Source organism: Hemitrygon akajei, chromosome 18 (assembly GCF_048418815.1).
Source record: "Hemitrygon akajei chromosome 18, sHemAka1.3, whole genome shotgun sequence".
In the NCBI taxonomy this organism is placed as follows: domain Eukaryota; kingdom Metazoa; phylum Chordata; class Chondrichthyes; order Myliobatiformes; family Dasyatidae; genus Hemitrygon; species Hemitrygon akajei.
In genome coordinates, this window is record NC_133141.1 from 53,294,738 (window position 1) to 53,314,246 (window position 19,509).

The 19,509-nt window shown below is 39.4% G+C and overlaps 1 protein-coding gene across 1 annotated transcript in view; it reads right to left on the bottom strand.

Moving 5' to 3' along the window:
• Nucleotides 1-175: 175 nt before the first annotated feature.
• The window catches only part of smarcd2 (SWI/SNF related BAF chromatin remodeling complex subunit D2), a 57,003-nt gene continuing 37,669 nt past the window's right edge, over nucleotides 176-19,509 (bottom strand). The window contains exons 11-13 of the mRNA XM_073071680.1: nucleotides 14,624-14,746; nucleotides 8,608-8,709; nucleotides 176-4,378 (exon numbers count right to left, since the gene is read on the bottom strand). Of these exons, the coding sequence (XP_072927781.1) occupies nucleotides 4,325-4,378; nucleotides 8,608-8,709; nucleotides 14,624-14,746 (279 nt within the window). The 3' untranslated portion in view covers nucleotides 176-4,324. The remainder of the gene's footprint in view (nucleotides 4,379-8,607; nucleotides 8,710-14,623; nucleotides 14,747-19,509) is intronic.

Below are 19,509 nucleotides of genomic sequence, written 5' to 3' on the forward strand. Positions count from 1 at the left end.
CAGCATCAGAGGTGAAGGCTGAGCTCAAGTTGCTGGCACTGAGGCAGGATTCCACCAGATGTACCATTTCTTGGTCATGGTAGGAGAATCCTTGCAGAAGTGAATTGTGTATTTTGCCCAATTCATCCATCTTGCCCCCCTCCCTCCACCACCTAAAACATGAAAAATAAACACGTTAATTTTACTACTATTTTTATTTTCTATGCAAAACTTCTACAGCAAAATTGGTACAGGTGTAATCTGCGTTAGTTCTGGTACAAATGTTCTCCCAAATGGAATAAATACCAAATTACGATGTAAATATGGTTAATCTTTTTGTACCTGCTGAGGTGTTTTTTAAAAAAAACCTGATATTTTCCATTGGAACACTGAATTCCTGTAAGCCAGTAAAACATTGTAATCGTTTTTACCTGCTGCCCACTAAAGGCTGCAAAGCTGCCAAGCATTGAATGGCTGAGTGCAATCCATCAACTACTGCTTCCCTAAAACTGCTGCATAAGACAGTTGAAACATCAGAATGTGGCTACTTTGACAATACTTGCTTTAAAGAACTTAGAAAATGGAACACAGCTGAATCACCTCCAGTTCCAAAGCTGCAATTTTTAAACTGCATCAGTATTTCACCTTCAGCCCAGTACCTAATTAATACAGACATTCTCAGCATAAATAGTGTGTACCTTGGTCCTATATACCACTGCAGTGAATACAAAAGCATAAAAATATTTAAAAGATCTGTAAATATAGACAAAGCTTCACTTAACAATTGTTGCACTAATCAGCTGCATGTTATGTACAACAGGAAGAATGTCTCATTAATCACCCTTTTCCACATTGAAATGTGGAGAATATAACATTGATCCCAGTGTCATATTTTTGTGCTGCAATTCAATTAACTGCACTTTAACATTAAACCTGTTGATAGACCTCACTATTCCAATTTGATGAAAAATTTCTAATGGCTCTTTGTATTCAGTCACACTAAAAATGGCTACCTTTTATCGAATGATTCTAATAACTAGATGTTAATGAAATGTCTAGTAGTAAAATGGCATAGATAATTTCAATTTTAGTTTGATAAAATATTGAATCAGTTATCATAGAAACAGGCTCTTCAGCCCACATCAACCATCAAGTACCTAGTTACACTGATCCTACATTTTATTCTTCCCACATTCCTATTAATGTTCTCAATTCTACCACACCAAGGGCAATTTAGTGGCAAATTAACCTACCATGCCATTTCTTTAGGATGTGGAAGGAAACCAAAATACATGGGGAGACCCAAATGGTCACAGGGAGAACATGCAAACTCCAGACAGATGGCACCAGAGCTCAGGATTGAATCTGGGTCACAGGACCTACTGCTTATATTAGCTTTGGTTTGAAACTCTCAAGTACTATGATGGATTCAATTAGTATCCTTGGTGATTGAAAAATAATTTATTTTATCTGAGTTGGCAGGATGGGGGCGGGGAGAGAGAAAGTGGGTGGTTGTGTTCAGAGAAGGAACCAGTACTCTAAAGAGCAGCAGCTGCCATGCCATGTCTTTTTCTTTTTAAATGCCGCAAGTTATTTGGTGAGGGTGAAATGAATAGTGTGAACTTCCCTAGAAAAGGTTTATTATGGCAAATAATTACTTTGCTCATTGGGATGTAGCTCCAAGGAACTAGATCACAGAACTTGCAAATAAGGTATGCTTTTGTAGTTTAGAGTTTTAACAAAAGTTCCTATTGAATATATTGAATTTCACCAAAGATGGAAACAGTCCAAGTAATTTAAGCTCAGCTTTCAGAGATATGGGGAAATGAGACTGACTGGAGTGCTCTACAAGGAGTTTGCATGGAGTCATTGGACCAAACACCCAGCTGTACTTTGAAGGTTTATTATCTATGAAATTAGCCAATAGTGTTGGTGAGGTTTATGTCGGTCACAGGCTATGTGTGAAGTGTAGATTATGATATTTAATTATGTTTGTGTATTTCTGGTACACTTAAGAGACAAAGCCTCCTGCTATAGCTAATGCCTTTACCACATAACCACCTAAGTTACCACAATCTCACAAAAGCAATTTCCTTGTACTTCAAAACCCATGCTAAACTACTCCACACTCACACACAGTAAACCTTTAGAGCTAAAGCTTTGCAAAAATCTGTAATTCAGATTAAATGTTTAAGTTTGCACTTAGCATTTTTAATTAAAAATACAATTTCTGAAATATTCACCTCTGTACCCTTAAGCTTTAGCTTCCTGAAATCAAATTTTATTTTTATATAAAAAAAAGCAACTGTGCAACACTATTGGAAAGCAACATTTTTTCCCTAAACTAATGAAATTAATACAAATGTAAAATTGGATCTTAATTCCATTTTAATGGAACATTCTTCATTATTCCTATTCAGATCATTTGGACCCACCTCTTTGCAGAGTTGTATTAAGTTGTACCAGGGAGCAGAACCTATGTTTCGTTGCAGGTTCTCTATAATAACGTAGGTGCTCAATTATTTGAGCTTCTGTGCTTTGGTAGTGCATTTTAACTTATTTTCCATATGGCTCTGATATGACCAACTTTATTTTGATTTTTCTTTGCATAAAACAGGACATGAATTTGAAATTGAGTTGCAGAATCTAAAATAGACTTAAATGTTCATTACAATTGAGTTGCTATAGTGCTTGCACTTCCACTGACACTGGGTTTAAAATCTATTCTCGTAATTTGCCATTTCAAAGAACTAAATGCACTGGTTTGACTTTTTCAAGAAAATTGAGTTTGAACACCAAAACAGTGGTTTTAAATAATTAAACAATCTAAGAATATCTCACAGCGTTATGTAACTTTTGAACTTGATTATCATTTTGATATCAACTACATGCACACAAACATTGATTTCAGAAGAAACTTTTCTGCTAGCTTGAATGAATGGCGTTCTCCAAATGACAAATCCCTTCAAGACTTGCATACTCTTTTGAAAAATTCTTGTAGTCAAATGATAAAACATGTTTAAATGATAATTATGCAAGGTTTAAACCATCCCAAATCCAAGACAATTCTAATAAATTAAATACAGTTTACCTTGACTTCAAAATATTCACACCAGTATTTAATTTAAAATTACTAACTCAAATTTATCCTCCTGCATTATTCCCCCTCTGCAACTATTTTCACAAACTATTCTTACTTTCTTAATTGTAACACTATTTTGAAACATACTGACAGAAATGTCCTTGCAAGAAACCAGTTAACCAAATAAGGCACATCAACATACAGCTCTAGAAACTGATGTACTTCTGAAAGCAATGCAGTTTGGATTGTCACTGCAGGGAGACAAACAGGGTAATGTTCATCTTTATCACTAATCTGATAAAACCAGTGGTCCATGTAATAGGATACATATACTCTTTGGCCAGAAATTGAAATAATCCCTCAAGAAACATGATTGTTATCACCTTGGCTTGAAGCTATAATATTAAGTTACAATTCCAGTTTGCTAATCTATCCTTTGAAAGGCTAAATTGATTAATGTCAAGAGGATTTGAACTCTACAGAGACGGCAGTGCTTGGTCCAATCATATGTTCCCATAATACTCAGAAAACATCAAAAAGTATTCTGCCAACTCCAGCTTCAAACTTTGAAATATTTTAAATGGGGAAATCATACCATAACCCAGAAATTATGACATGGATTTAAGTGCAAATTGCATTCATACAAGAAGAATGCAAACAAGAGTTTCTACGCATAAACTAATCAAAACTATGATTGATTGCAAGTGCCAATGAGCCTTACAACAAAACAATGTGGATTTTATCCTTATGGTGCTGTAGCCAGAACTCATGTTCTTTTAGGTTTAAAACACCCTTCAATATCCCAGGGGATCCTGTTCTTTTGGTTTACTATGTATTCACTTTGGAAGGGGGTTACAAGTCACTTAGATTGTGCATTTTTTTAAAGCGGTAAGAGAGACGTATAAACCTCAAGGCAGATTTGCACTATCAACTTTCAGACAAATTAACTGTTTATAAATAATCAAAGATTAGGTGAACCATCCTTGAATTGGTAAACAATAGTTGTACATAAAAATTTATTTCTGCCGATGGTAGATCTCTGAATCACCACTGCAGGAAAGGGGAGTGGATTTTGCACTAAAGTATTGTTTATTTTTTTTGTAAATGGTAAAATTTTATAAAAATAGTTCCAGAATGTCCCTGGTAAAGAGCAGTTTCTTTGCTAGTTACTCAACCAGGCTGTTCTCAGATGTCAAAAAAGCAGTGCAAGTTATCACTATGATTGTTAAGCTCCAGTTCTTTGGAAGGGAGGCACTATGGCATCTAAGTAAAACGTATTCCCAGTACTTGTTCCAGTTCTTGTCTGCGCTGCTGAACCTGTACAGAAACAAGAAGATTACATTTTTAATGCTGTGTGCCTGATTTGATACTGCATTGGTTGATTTTTTTTTCTTGTTGCTGCTTCAACGAGCTGCCCCCTGCCATACCAGCTAAAATCCTTGAAGTTGTGACATGAGAAACCAGTCTGTGCACAGTTCCTACAGTGTCTGATTCCCTAGAAGAACCTTTTTCCAAATAATGGAGGGGGAAGTTGGGGATGTTATTACATAAACATTTTTGCACTTGTAACCTAAGTGTCCTTAAGGATTTTCCCATTTTATAAGTTGAGTAATATGGTTCTGGGCAACTCGTCCACTCCCGGTTCTTTGGCATCAAGTTTCAATCAGCTAAGTTTTGGTGAACAACTACCAGCAGGGTGAATGGAGAAAAATTAAAAGTTAATTGTACTTGTGGTATGTTGGTGAATTAACTTGGGTCTTTATAACAGGTCAGCAATTATCCTGTAAAGTTCCTAATGCTCATCCATAACTGAACAGGTCATCTGGAAAGTACCATGGTTGTGTGTTAAGCTTATTGCTGAGAATATTGTAACATTAAAAAGCAAACAAGCTGCCATTTCACAAGAAATGCAGTTAGTAGACACATTCCATCCCAAGGAGCCTATACCAAGGTCATTAACAGCTTCCCAGCTCAGCTGGCTGCTTTGTTCTTCACTTATCAGAAGAGTTGGGATTCATGGACTTGAATGGAAAAACTCCTGGAATAAATAAATTAATGTGAGCTGTGAAGTGCATCCAGTCCCCAGAAGCATGCAGAGTAGTATTTAAAGCTGGCTTCCTCATCTTTGCAAGCTGGATCTGTACATGGGAGTGCTTGGAAGTGAGACTGTAGACTTAATGATATTTGGATCTCATTACTTGCCATAATCATTGTAACTACTCAGATCGGGACAGGTATACAAGTGCTATGAATGGGGTAAGCAGGCTATTCCTAGCTTGTGCAACCAATCAGGTAAATTAGAAGCAAATAATAAATCAAAGTCATTGAGTTGTGCAGCAAAGGAGCTCTTATCATACTTGATTAACGCCATTGTTTGCCCACATTAGTTTTGTATTCTGTTATGCCTTGTCTAAACATCTTTAAATATAGTTGTTATATCCAATTCCACCACCTCCCTCTGGTGACACCTTCCACAAATCAACTGTATCTGGGTGACAAGGAAACTTACTCGGATTATTGAAGAGGATGGGACTACTCAAGAATAAAAGGGGAACATTTGCTTGGATGCAAAGGGCCTTGACCAATATCTGTCTCCTTTAGACAATAGGTGCAGAAGTAGACCATTCGGCCCTTCGAGCCTGCACCGCCATTTTGAGATCACGGCTGATCAACTACTATCAATACCCGGTTCCTGCCTTGTCCCCATATCCCTTGATTCCCCTATCCCTATATTCTCCAATTCCTACGCTGCACTTCTTCTACAGCCAGGATGTCCTTCCTTAACCCTGGAGACCAAAACTGTACACAATACTCCAGGTGTGGTCTCACCAGGGCTCTGTACAAATGCAAGAGGATTTCCTTGCTCTTGTACTCAATTCCCTTTGTAATAAAGGCCAACATTCCATTAGCCTTCTTCGCTGCCTGCTGCACTTGCTCATTCACCTTCAGTGACTGATGAATGAGGACTCCTAGATCTCTTTGTATTTCTCCCTTACCTAACTTTACACCATTCAGATAATAATCTGCCTTCCTGTTCTTACTCCCAAAGTGGATAACCTCACACTTATTCACATTAAACGTCATCTGCCAAGTATCTGCCCACTCATCCAGCCTATCCAAGTCACCCTGAATTCTCCTAACATCCTCATCACATGTCACACTGCCACCCAGCTTAGTATCATCAGCAAACTTGCTGATGTTATTCTCAATGCCTTCATCTAAATCGCTGACGTAAATTGTAAACTGCTGTGGTCCCAATACCGAGCCCTGTGGCACCCCACTAGTCACCACCTGCCATTCCGAGAAACACCCGTTCACCGCTACCCTTTGCTTTCTATCTGCCAACCAGTTTTCTATCCATGTCAATGTCTTCCCCCCAATGCCATGAGCTTTGATTTTACCCACCAATCTCCTATGTGGGACCTTATCAAATGCCTTCTAAAAATCGAGGTACACTACATCCACTGGATCTCCCTCGTCTAACTTCCTGGTTACATCCTCGAAAAACTCCAATAGATTAGTCAAGCATGATTTACCCTTGGTAAATCCATGCTGGCTCGGCCCAATCCTATCACTGCTATCTAGATATGCCACTATTTCATCTTTAATAATGGACTCTAGCATCTTCCCCACCACCGATGTCAGGCTGACAGGTCGATAGTTCTCTGTTTTCTCCCTCCCTCCTTTCTTAAAAACCATAGGTGAGGTCCCGGAAGACTGATGATAGTTAATGTTGTTCCATTGTTCAAGAAGGGAACCAGGGATAATCCTGGAAACTATAGACTGGTGAGTCTCACATCTGGTAGGGAAGTTTTGGGGATAGGATTTATGAACATTTTAAAAACCATGGCCTAATTAGGGAGAGCCAGCATGGCTTTGTGCAGGCAAGTCGTGTTTTACTAACTTGATTGAGTTTTTTGATGAGGGTGATTGATGAAGGTAAAGCTGTGGCTGTTGTAACATGGATTTTAGTAAGGCATTTGACAAGGTTCCTCATGGGAGTCTCATGCAAATTAAGATGCATGGGATCAATGTTGAATTGGCTGTTTGGATTCAGAAATGGCATGTACATAGAAACCAGAGACTGGTGGTCAAAGCGACCGATTCTAGCTGGAGGTGCCATTAGTGGTAACCTCCGCTGTTGTGATGTATATAAATAAACTGGATTAAATGTAGATGGGGGCGGGGGTTAGTACGTTTGCAGATGATATCAAGATTGGTGGATTGTGGACAACATAGATGAGTTGCAGATATGGGCAGAGAAATGGCAGATGGAGTTTAAACACATCCAAATGTGAAATATTGCACCTAGGTAGGTCAAATGTAAAGAGACAGTACACTGACAAGGGCAAGACCCTAATGGTGTTGATGAGCAGAGGGACCTTGGGGTCCAAATTCATAGCTCCCTGTAAGTGGCTACATAGGTTGGTGGGCTGATTAAGAAGGCATATGGCATATACTAGTTTTTATTAGTTGAGACATTGAGTTCAAAAGTCAGGAAGTTATGTTGCAGCTTCATAAAACTAATTAGGCCGCATCTGGAGTATTGCATACAGTTCTGGTCACCCCATTGTAGGAAGGGTGTCGAGGCTTTGGAGAGGATGTCGAAGAGGTTTACCAGGATGCTGCCTGGTTTAGAGGGAATGTGCTATAACAAGATGTTGGACAAATCTGTGTTGTTTGCTCTGAAGCAGGGGAGACTGAGGGGAGATCTTTAGAGGTTTATAAGATTATGAGAGGCATAGAAAGACAGACAGTATCTTTCCCCCAGGGTTGAAATGTCTAATACCAGAGGGCATGCATTGAAGGCAAGGGAGGTAATTTCAAATGAGATGTGAGAGACAAGTTTGTCGATTTTAAAAAAAGCAATGAGTACCTGGAATGCACTGCTTGGGGTGGTGGTAAAGGCAGACACTGTACATTAGGGATTTTAAAGAGACATTTAGATAAGCATCTGAACGTGAGGAAAATAGAGAGATATGGACATTGCATAGGCAGAGGGGATTAGTTTAGTTGGCCATTTGAATAATGATTTATTTGGTTTAGCACAACATTGTGGGCTGAAAGGCCTGTTCCCAGGCTGCATGTTCTCATTTTTTCTTTATAATATTGCTGTTCCCTAACTTTCAAGACTACCTGAATCATGACCAGAGATTTAGCAATCTGGTCCTCACAGCAGCCGTGAGCTTGGTTCCTATCCATGATGACCTCTCACGAAGAAAGATATTTGCTCCATCACCTTAATGCATTTTCTCATTCTTCAGTAACTGCCCAACTGCAAAATGTCCCAATTTCTTCCACTGTCATCTCAGATTTGCAACAGCAATATTCACCTTTTCTCCTCTCCATGGTCTATTTGCGCCTTTTTTTTTGGCGATCCTGGGTGCTTGTAAAATCTTACTCATGGCACTGTATTAAACCTGAACGCATGAGTTAAGGTACCATGCATGGAAAGAGAATGTAACCGTGAAAGTATTAAACCTCACTGTGTGCCACGAAGGAAAAAAGGAAAGCAATGACAGTTGTACAAAAATTATTGGCTGTACCTTTGAGAAGATGAATCTTCCAACTCCTTCCTGTGTCCAAGGTTGATAGTAAAACTCAGCCCTTCTCTCCTCCTCTGGGTTCCCAATGATATCAGTCATAATCTGCATTTGGTACAGAGGAACATTAAAGAATACTAATAGATCAAGTGTAAATTTTAAACTATTGCTGTGTGATTGAGCTGGAATTGTGTTCATGAGGGCAAATACAATACTTAAAATATTGTTTTACCTTCTCAGATTTGAACAAGGTTCTGGACTGAAATGCCCTTCCCCCTGGTGGGCCCAAACCCAAGTCCCAAATCCAGGTTACATACACCATATTTGAAGTTTATGGTGTACAGATTTTTCAACATCTTCCAGTTTGTACCATAATCTGCTCAGAGCAGGAATTATGAGAAGCGACTGGTTGCTTTGTTTTTTTCCCAACTTTGAGGAATGTTTTACTGAGAACATGGGAGTTCCTTCCCTAAATTCCAACCTAGGTAACGTTGAAAATAAATTGAATAAAGGGAAAACTAAATCCCGTGGAGAAAGAAAAGCCCAGGAAGGTTTTGATAACACCTCAAAATTCCTCACTGAAGTGCAAGGTTCCTATTGGGAAGGAAACCTTGAATTAATTAATACTCCATCCATAATATTAGCTCCATGATGTAATAGCGATGTTCAAAACACACAGGGTTAATTCCTCTGCTAAAATAGTGCTGCATACATATGTCCCATTGTTGCCAACACAACCAGGATGCCTGGTTGAGAAGTACCACAACAATCTCTCACTTTATATCAGTAAACCATTGTTGAATTCAGGAAGGGGGAGGGAGGGTGAACATGTGGCAGTCTACACTGAGGGATTGGCAGTGGAGAAAGCCATCAGCTATAAAATCCTGGATATTTACATACCAGATGACCTGTCCTGGTCCCAGCACATAGATGCAATCATAAGGAAGACACAAAACTACTTTCTCAGAAGGTTAAAGGGTTCAGCATGTCACCGAACACTTCTAGAGATTTATTCTTATAAGTATTCTGGCTCATTGCATCACTGCCCAGTATGGCAATTTGAATGCTAGAAGCTACGGAATACTGGACTCAACCCAATACATCATGGGAAGCACCGTCCCCACCCCTCTCCCGTGTGATCAACAGGAGGTGCTGCCTCATGAAGGCAACATCTATCATCAAACCCCATCGTCCAAGCCACACCATCTTCTCACAGCCACCATCAGGCAGGAGGTACAGAAGCCTGAAGTCCCACACCACCAAGTTCAAGAACAGCTACTTCCCTTTAACCATTCAGTTCATGGACCAACCTGAACAACTCTAATCACATCATATAGCAACACTATGACCACTCTGCACCACAAATTTGGATTTTCTGTTATTTTTGTAATAAGTATATAATTTGCTTCATTTTTTTTCTTGAGAATACAGCATGCTTGTGGTGCTGCTGCAAGTTTTTCATTACACTTGGTCATATGACAATAAACTTAACTTTGACTTTGAACTACACCTTCTGCTATCAGACTTCAATCTTCTGAACTGCTTCCCTGTCTCCCTCACTCCTTTTTTCAAAGGAAGTCTTAAAATCTGCCTCAGTGCTTGTGTCACCAGTCCTCAATATCTTCTGCAGCTTGCTGTTTTGTTTGATTGTGCTTGTGAAATGCCTGGGGATGTTTTATTATGTTTAAAGATACAAAATGAAGTTGGTAGTTTTTGCACATAAGTGATTTAAGGTTCTGGGAAAATATAGCAATGAAACACTATGGGTATGTACTAAAGGAGGAAGTTTCAATAGACCATTTAGATAAAAAAGCTGCACAAGTTGAAATGTTTGGATCAAGTTTAAAATCATTCCAAGGTTATTTTAAATAATTGTATTTCAAAATTATCTAAACTAATTCAGTGTCAAAGACGTTTGAGGGGAAACCATTGTTGGAAACAGTATTTTAGTGGTTATTTGTGGTTTTAGCTTTGGGGCTTTAGCGAGGAGAAGCTTGAGTGAGAGAAGGCAAAAAAGCTGTAGGTAGGCTCCCCCCCCCCCCCCACCCCCCGAATTTGTTTATTGTTTCCTTCTTTATATATGGACAATTAGAAGAGTAGGGATGCCAGGCAGGATAGTTGAATGCTCCTCTTGCAGGATGTGTGAAGGCATCCTCCAGTGTTCCTGAGAACTTCACCTGCAAGAAATGCATCCATCTGCAGCTTCTAACACTCCACATTAAGAAGTTATGAGCTGGAATTGGATGGACTCCGGATCATTTGGGAGGCCGAGGCAGTGATAAACAGGACATATAGCATGCAAGTTACACTCAAGATGCAGGACACAGGAAACAGGGTGACAGTCAGAAAGGGGTTAAAGAGCCAGTGCAGAGTGCACCTGAGGTCACCCCCCTCAACAACTTTGGATACTGTGTGGGGAGGGGGGTGGAGGAGGAGAATGACCTTGCAGAGGAAAGTCACAGCGGTCAGCTCTCTGGCACCGAGTCTGGCTCTGTGACTCAGAAGTAAAGGGGGGAGAAGAGACAAGCTGTGGTGATAGGGGATTTGTTAGAGGAACAGAAAAGAGGTTCTGTGGACAAGAACAAGATTCCCATATGGCATGTTGCCTCCCGGGTACCAGGGTCTAGGATATCTCGGATCGAGTACTCAGCATTCTTTAAGTGAGAAGGTGAACAGCCAGAGGTCCTGGTCTATGTAGGTACCAATGACATGGGTAGGATGAGTGATGAGTGATGAGGTTCTGCAAAGGGAGTTCAGGGAGTCAGGTGAGAAGTTAAAGGGCAGGACCCTCCAGTGTTGTGATCTCAGGATTGTTACCCATACCACATGCTAGTGAGGCCAGAATTAAGAAGATTATTCAGTTTAATACGTGGCTAAGGAGTTGGTGTAGGAGGGAGGGCTTCAGATTTTTGGATCATTGGGCTCTCTTCCAGGGAAAGCAGGACCCGTACTAAAGGGATGCTTTGCACCTGAACTGGAGGGGGACAAATATCCTAGCTGGAAGGATTGTTAATGCTGCACAGTGGGGTTTAAACTAGAGTTGCAAGGCAATGGGAACCAGAATGCCAGAACAAATAGTGGAAAGGTTGTGCACGCAGATGCTTTTAAGACCTCAGGCAAAGTTAGGACTCAAAAGGTTGAGCATAGTGTGACTAGTGTCCTGAGCTGTGTATATTTCAATGCAAGAAGTATCATAGGAAAGGAGGATGAGCTCAGAGCATGGATAAACACCTGAAATTATGATGTTGTAACCATTAGTGAGACTTGGTTGCAGGAGGGGAAGAACTGGCAGCTCAATATTCCGGGGTTCCATTGTTTTAGACAAAATTAAAGGGGAAGAGTGGTGTTACTAGTCAGGGAAGATGTCACAGCAATGCTCAGTCAGGACAGATGGGAGAACTTATCTAGAGAGGCTTTATGGGTGGAACTGAGGAGTAAGAAAGGTACAATTATGTTAATGGGGCTATACTATAGACCACCCAACAGCTTAAGTTATTTAGACAAGCTCATTTGTAAAGAGACTGCAGACTGTTGCAAGAAACACAAGGTTCTATAGTAGCTGATTTTAACTTTCCACATATTGACTGGGACTCCCATACTGAAAAAAAAGACTAGAAGGGATAGTGTTTGTCAAATGTGTTCAGTAAAGTTTCCTTAATCAGTATATTGAAATCCCAACAAGAAAGTGTGCCATACTTGCTCTGCTTTTAGGGAATGAGACAAGGCAGGAGGGCTAAAAGGCAGCATGAGATTGCCCTAGCAGACTAGGTGAAGGAGAATCCTAAGGGATTCTATAGATATGCTAAGAGCAAAAGGATTGCAATGGACAAAATTGGTCCTCTGGAAGATCAGAATGGTAATCCATGTGTGGAGCCAAAACAGATGGAGGAGATCTTGAACGGTTTCTTTGCATCTGCATTTACTTGGGAGACGGACACAGAGTCTATAGAAATGAGGCAAAGCAGCAGGGAGGTCATGGGTCCTATACACATTACAGAAGAGAACAGGTTTGCTGTCTTGAAGCAAATTAGGTTGATTAGGTCTGACAAGGTGTTCCCTTGGACCCCGTGGGAGGTAAGTACAGAAATTGCAGGGGCTGTAGCAGAGATATTTAAATCATCCTTAGTGACAGGAGAGGTACCAGAGGACTGTGCGATAGTTGATGTTGTTCTGCTGTTTAAGAAAGGCTCTAAAAATAAACCAGGAAAATATAGGCTGGTGAACCTGTAGTGGGAAAGTTACTGGAAGGTATTCTAAGGGATCAGATGTATGAATATTTGGACAGAAAGCAATTGATTAGGAATAGTCAGCATGGCTTTGTGTGTGGTTAGACACGGCCTACCAATCTTAGAGTTTTTCAAGGAAGTTACCAGGAAAGTTGCAAGGCAGTGGATGTTGTCTGCATGGACTTTAGCAAGGCAATTGACAAAGTCTGGCATGGGATGTTGATCAAAGTGGTTCAGTCGCTTGGCATTCAAGATAAGGTAGACTGGATTAGACATTGGCTTTGTGGGAGAAGCCGGAGCACAGTAGTAAATGGTTACCTCTTCAACTGGAGGCCTGTCACTAATGGTGCGGTGCTGGGTCCATTGTTGTTTGCCATCAATGAACTAAATGCCAATATGGTTAACTGGATCAGGAAATTTGTGGATGATACCAAGATTAGGGGTGTAGCGCACTGCAAGGAAGACTGTCATGGCTTGCAGAAGGATCTGGACCAACTGGAAAAATGGCAGATTGAATTTAATGCAGGCAAGTGCAAGGTGTGCACTTTGGTAGGACCAACAAGGGTAGGTCTTGCAGTGAACGGTAGGCACTGAGGAGTGCAGGGATAAAGGGATCTGGGAATACAGGTTCATAATTAATTGGAAGAGACAGCACAGGTAGATAGGGTCATAAAGAAAGTTTTTGGCACATTGGCCTTCATAAATTGTGTACAGAAAATGGGATGTTATGCTGATGTACAAGATGTTGAGGCCTAATATTGTGTGCAGTTTTGGTTACCTACCTATAGAAAAGATTTAAATAAGGTTGAAAGAGTACAAAGAAAATTTACAAGGATGTTGTTGGGACTGGAGGACCCAAGTTACAAGGAAAGATTGAATTTATTCCTTGGAATGTAGAAAGCTGAGGGGAGATTTGATAGAGGTATACAAAATTATGAGGGTACAGATAGGGTAAATGCAAGCAGGCTTTTTCCACTGAGGTTGGGTGGGACTACAACTAGTGGTCATGGGTTAAGGGTAAAAGGTGAAAAGTTTAAGGGGAATATGAGGGGAAACTTCAACCTTCACTCAGAGGGTTATGAGAGTGTGGAATGAGCTGCCAGCGCAAGTGGTGCATGTGAGCTCAAGTTCAACGTTTAAGAGAAGTTTGGATGGGAGGGGTATGGAGGGCTATGCTCCCGGTGCAGGACAATGGGACTAGGCAGCTTAAATGGTTCGGCATGGACTAAATGGGCCAAAGAGCCCCTTTCAGTGCTGTACTTCTCTATGATGCTATAAACTTTGAATAACTAACCCCAAAAAATCAGGTTTAGTAATGCTTGGAAGAATTATTGTGAAAAACAAAGTGCAGTTGAACTCTGTGTCAGGAAACACCTGTGGAGTCAACATTTCTGGTCAAGACCCTGCGCTGCTTTGATGCAGCATCTCAACCCAAAGCATCAATCATATGTGTCTCCACAGATGCTGCTTGACCTGCTGTTTTACTCCAGCAGTTTTGTCTTTTTGTTTGAGATTTCTGTATCTGTAGTTTCTTACAGAGAAGAATTATAATGCTATTTAAATCTTAGTATAGTATAGATTATTTTGTTTCCCATTTTTTGGTCACTTTTTCTGTGCCTTCAAATTGTGTATAATTTGCAATCTGGGTTCATAAAAGTGCCCAGGAATGAAACAGCAAACTCTGGTAATTGCTTTAGCTACTGGCCTTATCTGTTGTTATCTCTTCATAGACTCTTAACAAGTCACAGACCAACATATAAAATGGAAGTAATTCTTGCCATTGGCATTATTACCTTGTAATCACGACACTGTGACTTTAACCAGTCTTGAATAAACTCCTGAGGGTGGTTACTGAAGCTTAGCATGAAGTCACGTTGGATCTTCAACTGATTGATAGATTCAATTGTGTCATGAATCTAGAAAGTAACACATTGGCTAATTATCATTTCAAATACATTCAGAATCTTCACAATCTATTAAAACATTTGATCACACATTAGTGAAACATTTTAGAATGTGTGCATGCTGGTCAGTAATTTTTAATTTTGCTCTTCTCACGCTACAGTGCGAGATCATTAAAATAGCAATAACCAAATATTTCTCAGAGCATAGGTATCTCTACATAAAGTTCAGATTAATCTCCTGTACTTACTCGTAGAGACTGGTTTAGAGCACTAATTTTCATTCTTTCAAATGTGTTGGAGCACATTTATATTATCATGGAGCAGTGATCATAGCAAAGGAGTGAAGCTGTAATTTGTTTCCCAGGTCTTTGTATCACATACAGGACGAGACCTCCACTTAGAACAGCATTGACAAGAGATCATTCATCCATCACATAATTGCCAAAGTTAAGTGCAAGTATAAACACTGAATTGTAAAACCTTTATCATTATTCTGTAAGATACAGAAAGCCAGTATCACCATCCTATTTACTACCCAAATTGTTTTTCTGTACTGCAAGAGGTATAATTGGGACGAGAGGAGCTTGCAAAGTATAATTATGGCACATCATACTTTTACAACCTTCAATAAGAAAGCTTTCTGTAAAAGACTTGGCAAGTATGTCCATGACATTTCTTTTGTATCACCTTGTAATTAACAAACATACCCAAGGTGATTGGCTTTAGAATGTAATTCTTAGTAGCACTGTAATACATGTGCAATGTGTTAATTTAAGATGGTGACTCTAATTGTGCTTAGAATATTCATTTGAGTCATTGTTTCTTAATCTATCTCATTAGCTGGCTGAGCTCTGAACTGGGAATAACATTTAAGTAAAAAGGATGAAACTTGTTTTCAGACTTCAATTCTTGATGGCGATATGACTAGATTCCCTAATCCATTTCAACATGTTATTTTCTTGAGCGGCACCAACAGCAAAATTCAGCCCTCCTGCTCCTGACAGGCACTCTTTGATATATAAGGCGAGACACGCAGAGGCAACAGAAACAGAGATTCTGCTTTCACCAGGTGTTGCAAACTGCCATCACTTCAAGTTTAACAGCTAAACACATTCAGATCCCCCCCTTTTTAAGTCTTCCTCCTTCAACAAGCCCTCAATAGAGTAGGAAAACCAGAACTATTGGAGAATAACCTGAAGTTATGAGTCATTATTTTCCTATCTGGAAACTTAGCAATAATAAAAAAAAGAACACAAGTTTTCTTGAAAAAGCCTTTTTATATTTAACCATCAAGTGATATATGCATGCCCATTTTATGACAGAGTCTAATTAGCTTATTTGTAAAGAGCAGTTCCAAGTAGATATGAATTCTTTATTTATATAGAAAGAAAAATGATAATTAAGGCAGCGATTAGAGTAATGGTTTACAGCACCAGCAACTGGTGTTCAATTCCTGCTGCTGTAAGGAGTTTGCATTTTCTCCCAGTGACTGCGTGGGTTTCCTCTGGGTGCCTCTGATTTCCTCCCACATTTCAAAGATGCACAGGTTAGTAAGTTAATTGGACACGAGTGTAATTGAGCAATGAGGGCCTGTTACTGTATTGTATCTCTAATAAAATAAATATGGCCTTGAGGGAGTTTTGCAGTCTGCACTGGAAATGTCGGCTTATCTTTTCATTAGTCGATGCCGATGCCTATTTCTGTTTAATTCCATCATTTGCTGCTTTTATCACAGAGATTACTCAGCGTCTCACAGCAGGCTCAGCAGAGTCTGGGATAATCACAGCCACTACCTCGCAGTGAACTTGTGGTTGTCATAATCCCCTGACATGAAAATAATGCAAATCTCAAGAAAAATAAACCACACTGAGCTCTTTCCCCATCATACCAAAGTTCAGATTATTTTTCCAATAAATAACAATGACAATTTGTTGGTAGCAGGAAAAAGACCCACTGAAATAGCTGATGATAAATCAATTAAAATATGTTTAATATGAGATGGTTCTAGTCTCTAAACATTCTCCTTAAACTTACTGAATCAAAACGACTCAAATTTGGCACTAATTCCTTAAGACAATCATTGCACATCAAGAGGTAAATATTGAAAAACATGTAAACACTAATATGCCACATCAACAGACTCTCCCTGGTGACACCACTAAATTAGAAAGTAATTAATAAACAACCATTTAATAAGAAACCGTTTATTTATTGAGGTACAGCACCATACACTTCGAGCCTGGTATGGTGGTAGAGGCAGATACATTAGGGTCTTTTAAGAGACATTTAGATAAGAACATGAATGTGAGGAAAACGGACACTGTGTAGGTAGAAGGAATTAGTTTAGTTGGTCATTTGATTACCAATTTATTTGGTTTGGCACAACATTGTGGACCAAAGGGCCTGTTCCTGTGCTGTAAAAAAAAAAGAATCCCCTCATTTTCTTTTACATACATGGTCAACTGAAAGGAGCCTTTTCCCTTTGGCAGAGTATCAAAAACCAGGAAGGATATATTTAAAGTAACCGTTAGAAGAATCACAAGGTAGATGGGGATAGTTTGGTCAGCCAGAGGCCGGAAGCCTGGAACACACTAACTGAGAGTGGGAAAACTCAACACATTTTAAGCGTTATATGGATGCCTACTTTGAAGAGCCATGACCTACTGGGGTACAGATCAAAAGTTAGAAGCTGGGATTAGGCTGTGTGGGTCTTTTTGACAATCATGGACCCAATGGGCCAAATGGCACTCTCCCATATCATAATTATTTTCTACTTCTATGATGCATCAATTAAAGATCAAGTACAAATTCAAAAAATATTTTGTAGTGCTATACAGGCACTAAATAAACCAGTTAAGTTTACCACATGAAAGGTCTAGGTTAAATCCTTTCACTTGCCAAAATGACAAAGTAGAACCCAGAATACTGTCAAAGTGCCAGAAGGATTCACCAACTGTGGTATTGGGATTTAGTCTATGACAGTTGGTTCACTGATGCTTTGGTGGTTTAGCCAGGAACATTAAGGTTCTGAACATAAACAAAAATAACTGAAATGAGGACCTGACAAGCTTTGACATCAAGGCAGCATTTGGAATTTTTGATTAACATTTGCATCAGTTTTACAAGGGGAAAACAACTCCAGTGACTGGAGACTTACTTTAAAGAAAGCTGGTTCAATCATCCCAACCTTCATGGATGTCCTGGGGATTGAACCATCACTAGAAATATAAATGGCCCAGCCACACAAACAACATTGTTTCAGGAACAGATCAAAGAGTAGGAATTTCATAGTCAGTGACTCAATTCTTGACATACTTTCCACCATCTACCAAGCAGGAATGTGACAGAATATGCTCGACTGGCTAGGGTGAGTCAAAGCAGCCTATCAGACTGCTAAGATGATGACTCACGGTCAGCAGGAGACACTCATGGAGTGAGCACTGTTTCAGATTCGCTCCATAACCTTTACTTTTTTTAACCTATGATCACCCTTATTTAACTTACTTTTACCTACACCAAAAGATTCTTGTTACTTTTTTGGACTTATCTTTAAGAGTTTATTGTGAATTTTTGAAGAAATGAATACAGAAATGGCTCTTAGATCTAAAGGGCGAGAACCTGGGAAGGATCCTAATGGGAACGGAAAGAAGAAGAAGACTGATCCTAAGCGCACTGAATTGACTTATGAAATATTATTGGAGGTTTTAAATGAAAAATTTGAAGAACGACGACAAATTTTTAAACAAGATATAAAGGCTTTTCAAGATTATATGGATAAGACGGATTCAGTAGTTAACCAGCAGCAAGTTCTAATCGCAACTTTGCAAGAAGACGCTCGGAAGCGAGACTTGATAATTGAAAAACTGGAGCAGAAATTACTTTCGACGATTAAACAGGTGGAAACACTTAAAACCAAGAGTGTCGACTTTAAGAATCGGTCCAGAAGACAGAACCTACGCATACTTGGTCTCCCGGAAGGTATTGAACAAGGGGACCCCTCGAAGTACTTTGCTCAACTTTTAAAGGATGCGTTCCCTTCTGTATTCCCAGACAGTCCTCCGTTACTCGATCGCGCTCACAGAATTATGCGTCGTTCACCAAGTACTTCAGCTAAACCACCGGTTGTAATTGTCCAATTTCACTATGTGCATGTTAAAGAGCAACTTATTCGTGTGGCTCAGCGTGTAGAGATAGTCAAATTTCAAGATCACAATTTTCGATTAGTAGAAGATTTTAGTCCCGAAGTAATGAAGGCAAGGCTTCTTTTTAAACCTCTGATGTCCGAATGTTATGAGAAAAATCTAAAACCTGCGCTCTTATACCCTGCGAAGCTCAGAATCTCGCCTCCGAATGTACCACGGTGTGTTTTTCTTTCTACATCTGAAGTGAGAAGCTTTCTGAATGAGAACTTCCCTACTGCTATGGATTCTCGTCTCTAATAAATGAGTGATTTTGATCGTGTAAGATGGTTTTTATTTCCAAAACCAGATTTTGTTTCTGGCTATTGGTGTAGGTTTACTCTATATTTTATACTCTAGTTAAAGTTTTTTTTTCGACATACTAATCTTTTTATTCAACTTACTTCAACCACTGTACTTTATCTTTGGTCATTATTATTAATCCTTCGAAGGTGAATTTTTTTTTACTAAGATGGCGGTTTCTTCTCTAAAATATTTTTGGCTTTTTTTTTTGATTTTGCCATTTTTTTTCTCTCATCTTCTTCCTATAATGCATTTCTTATCACAGTTTAAATTTTTTTGGTTTGTTTGGGTTTT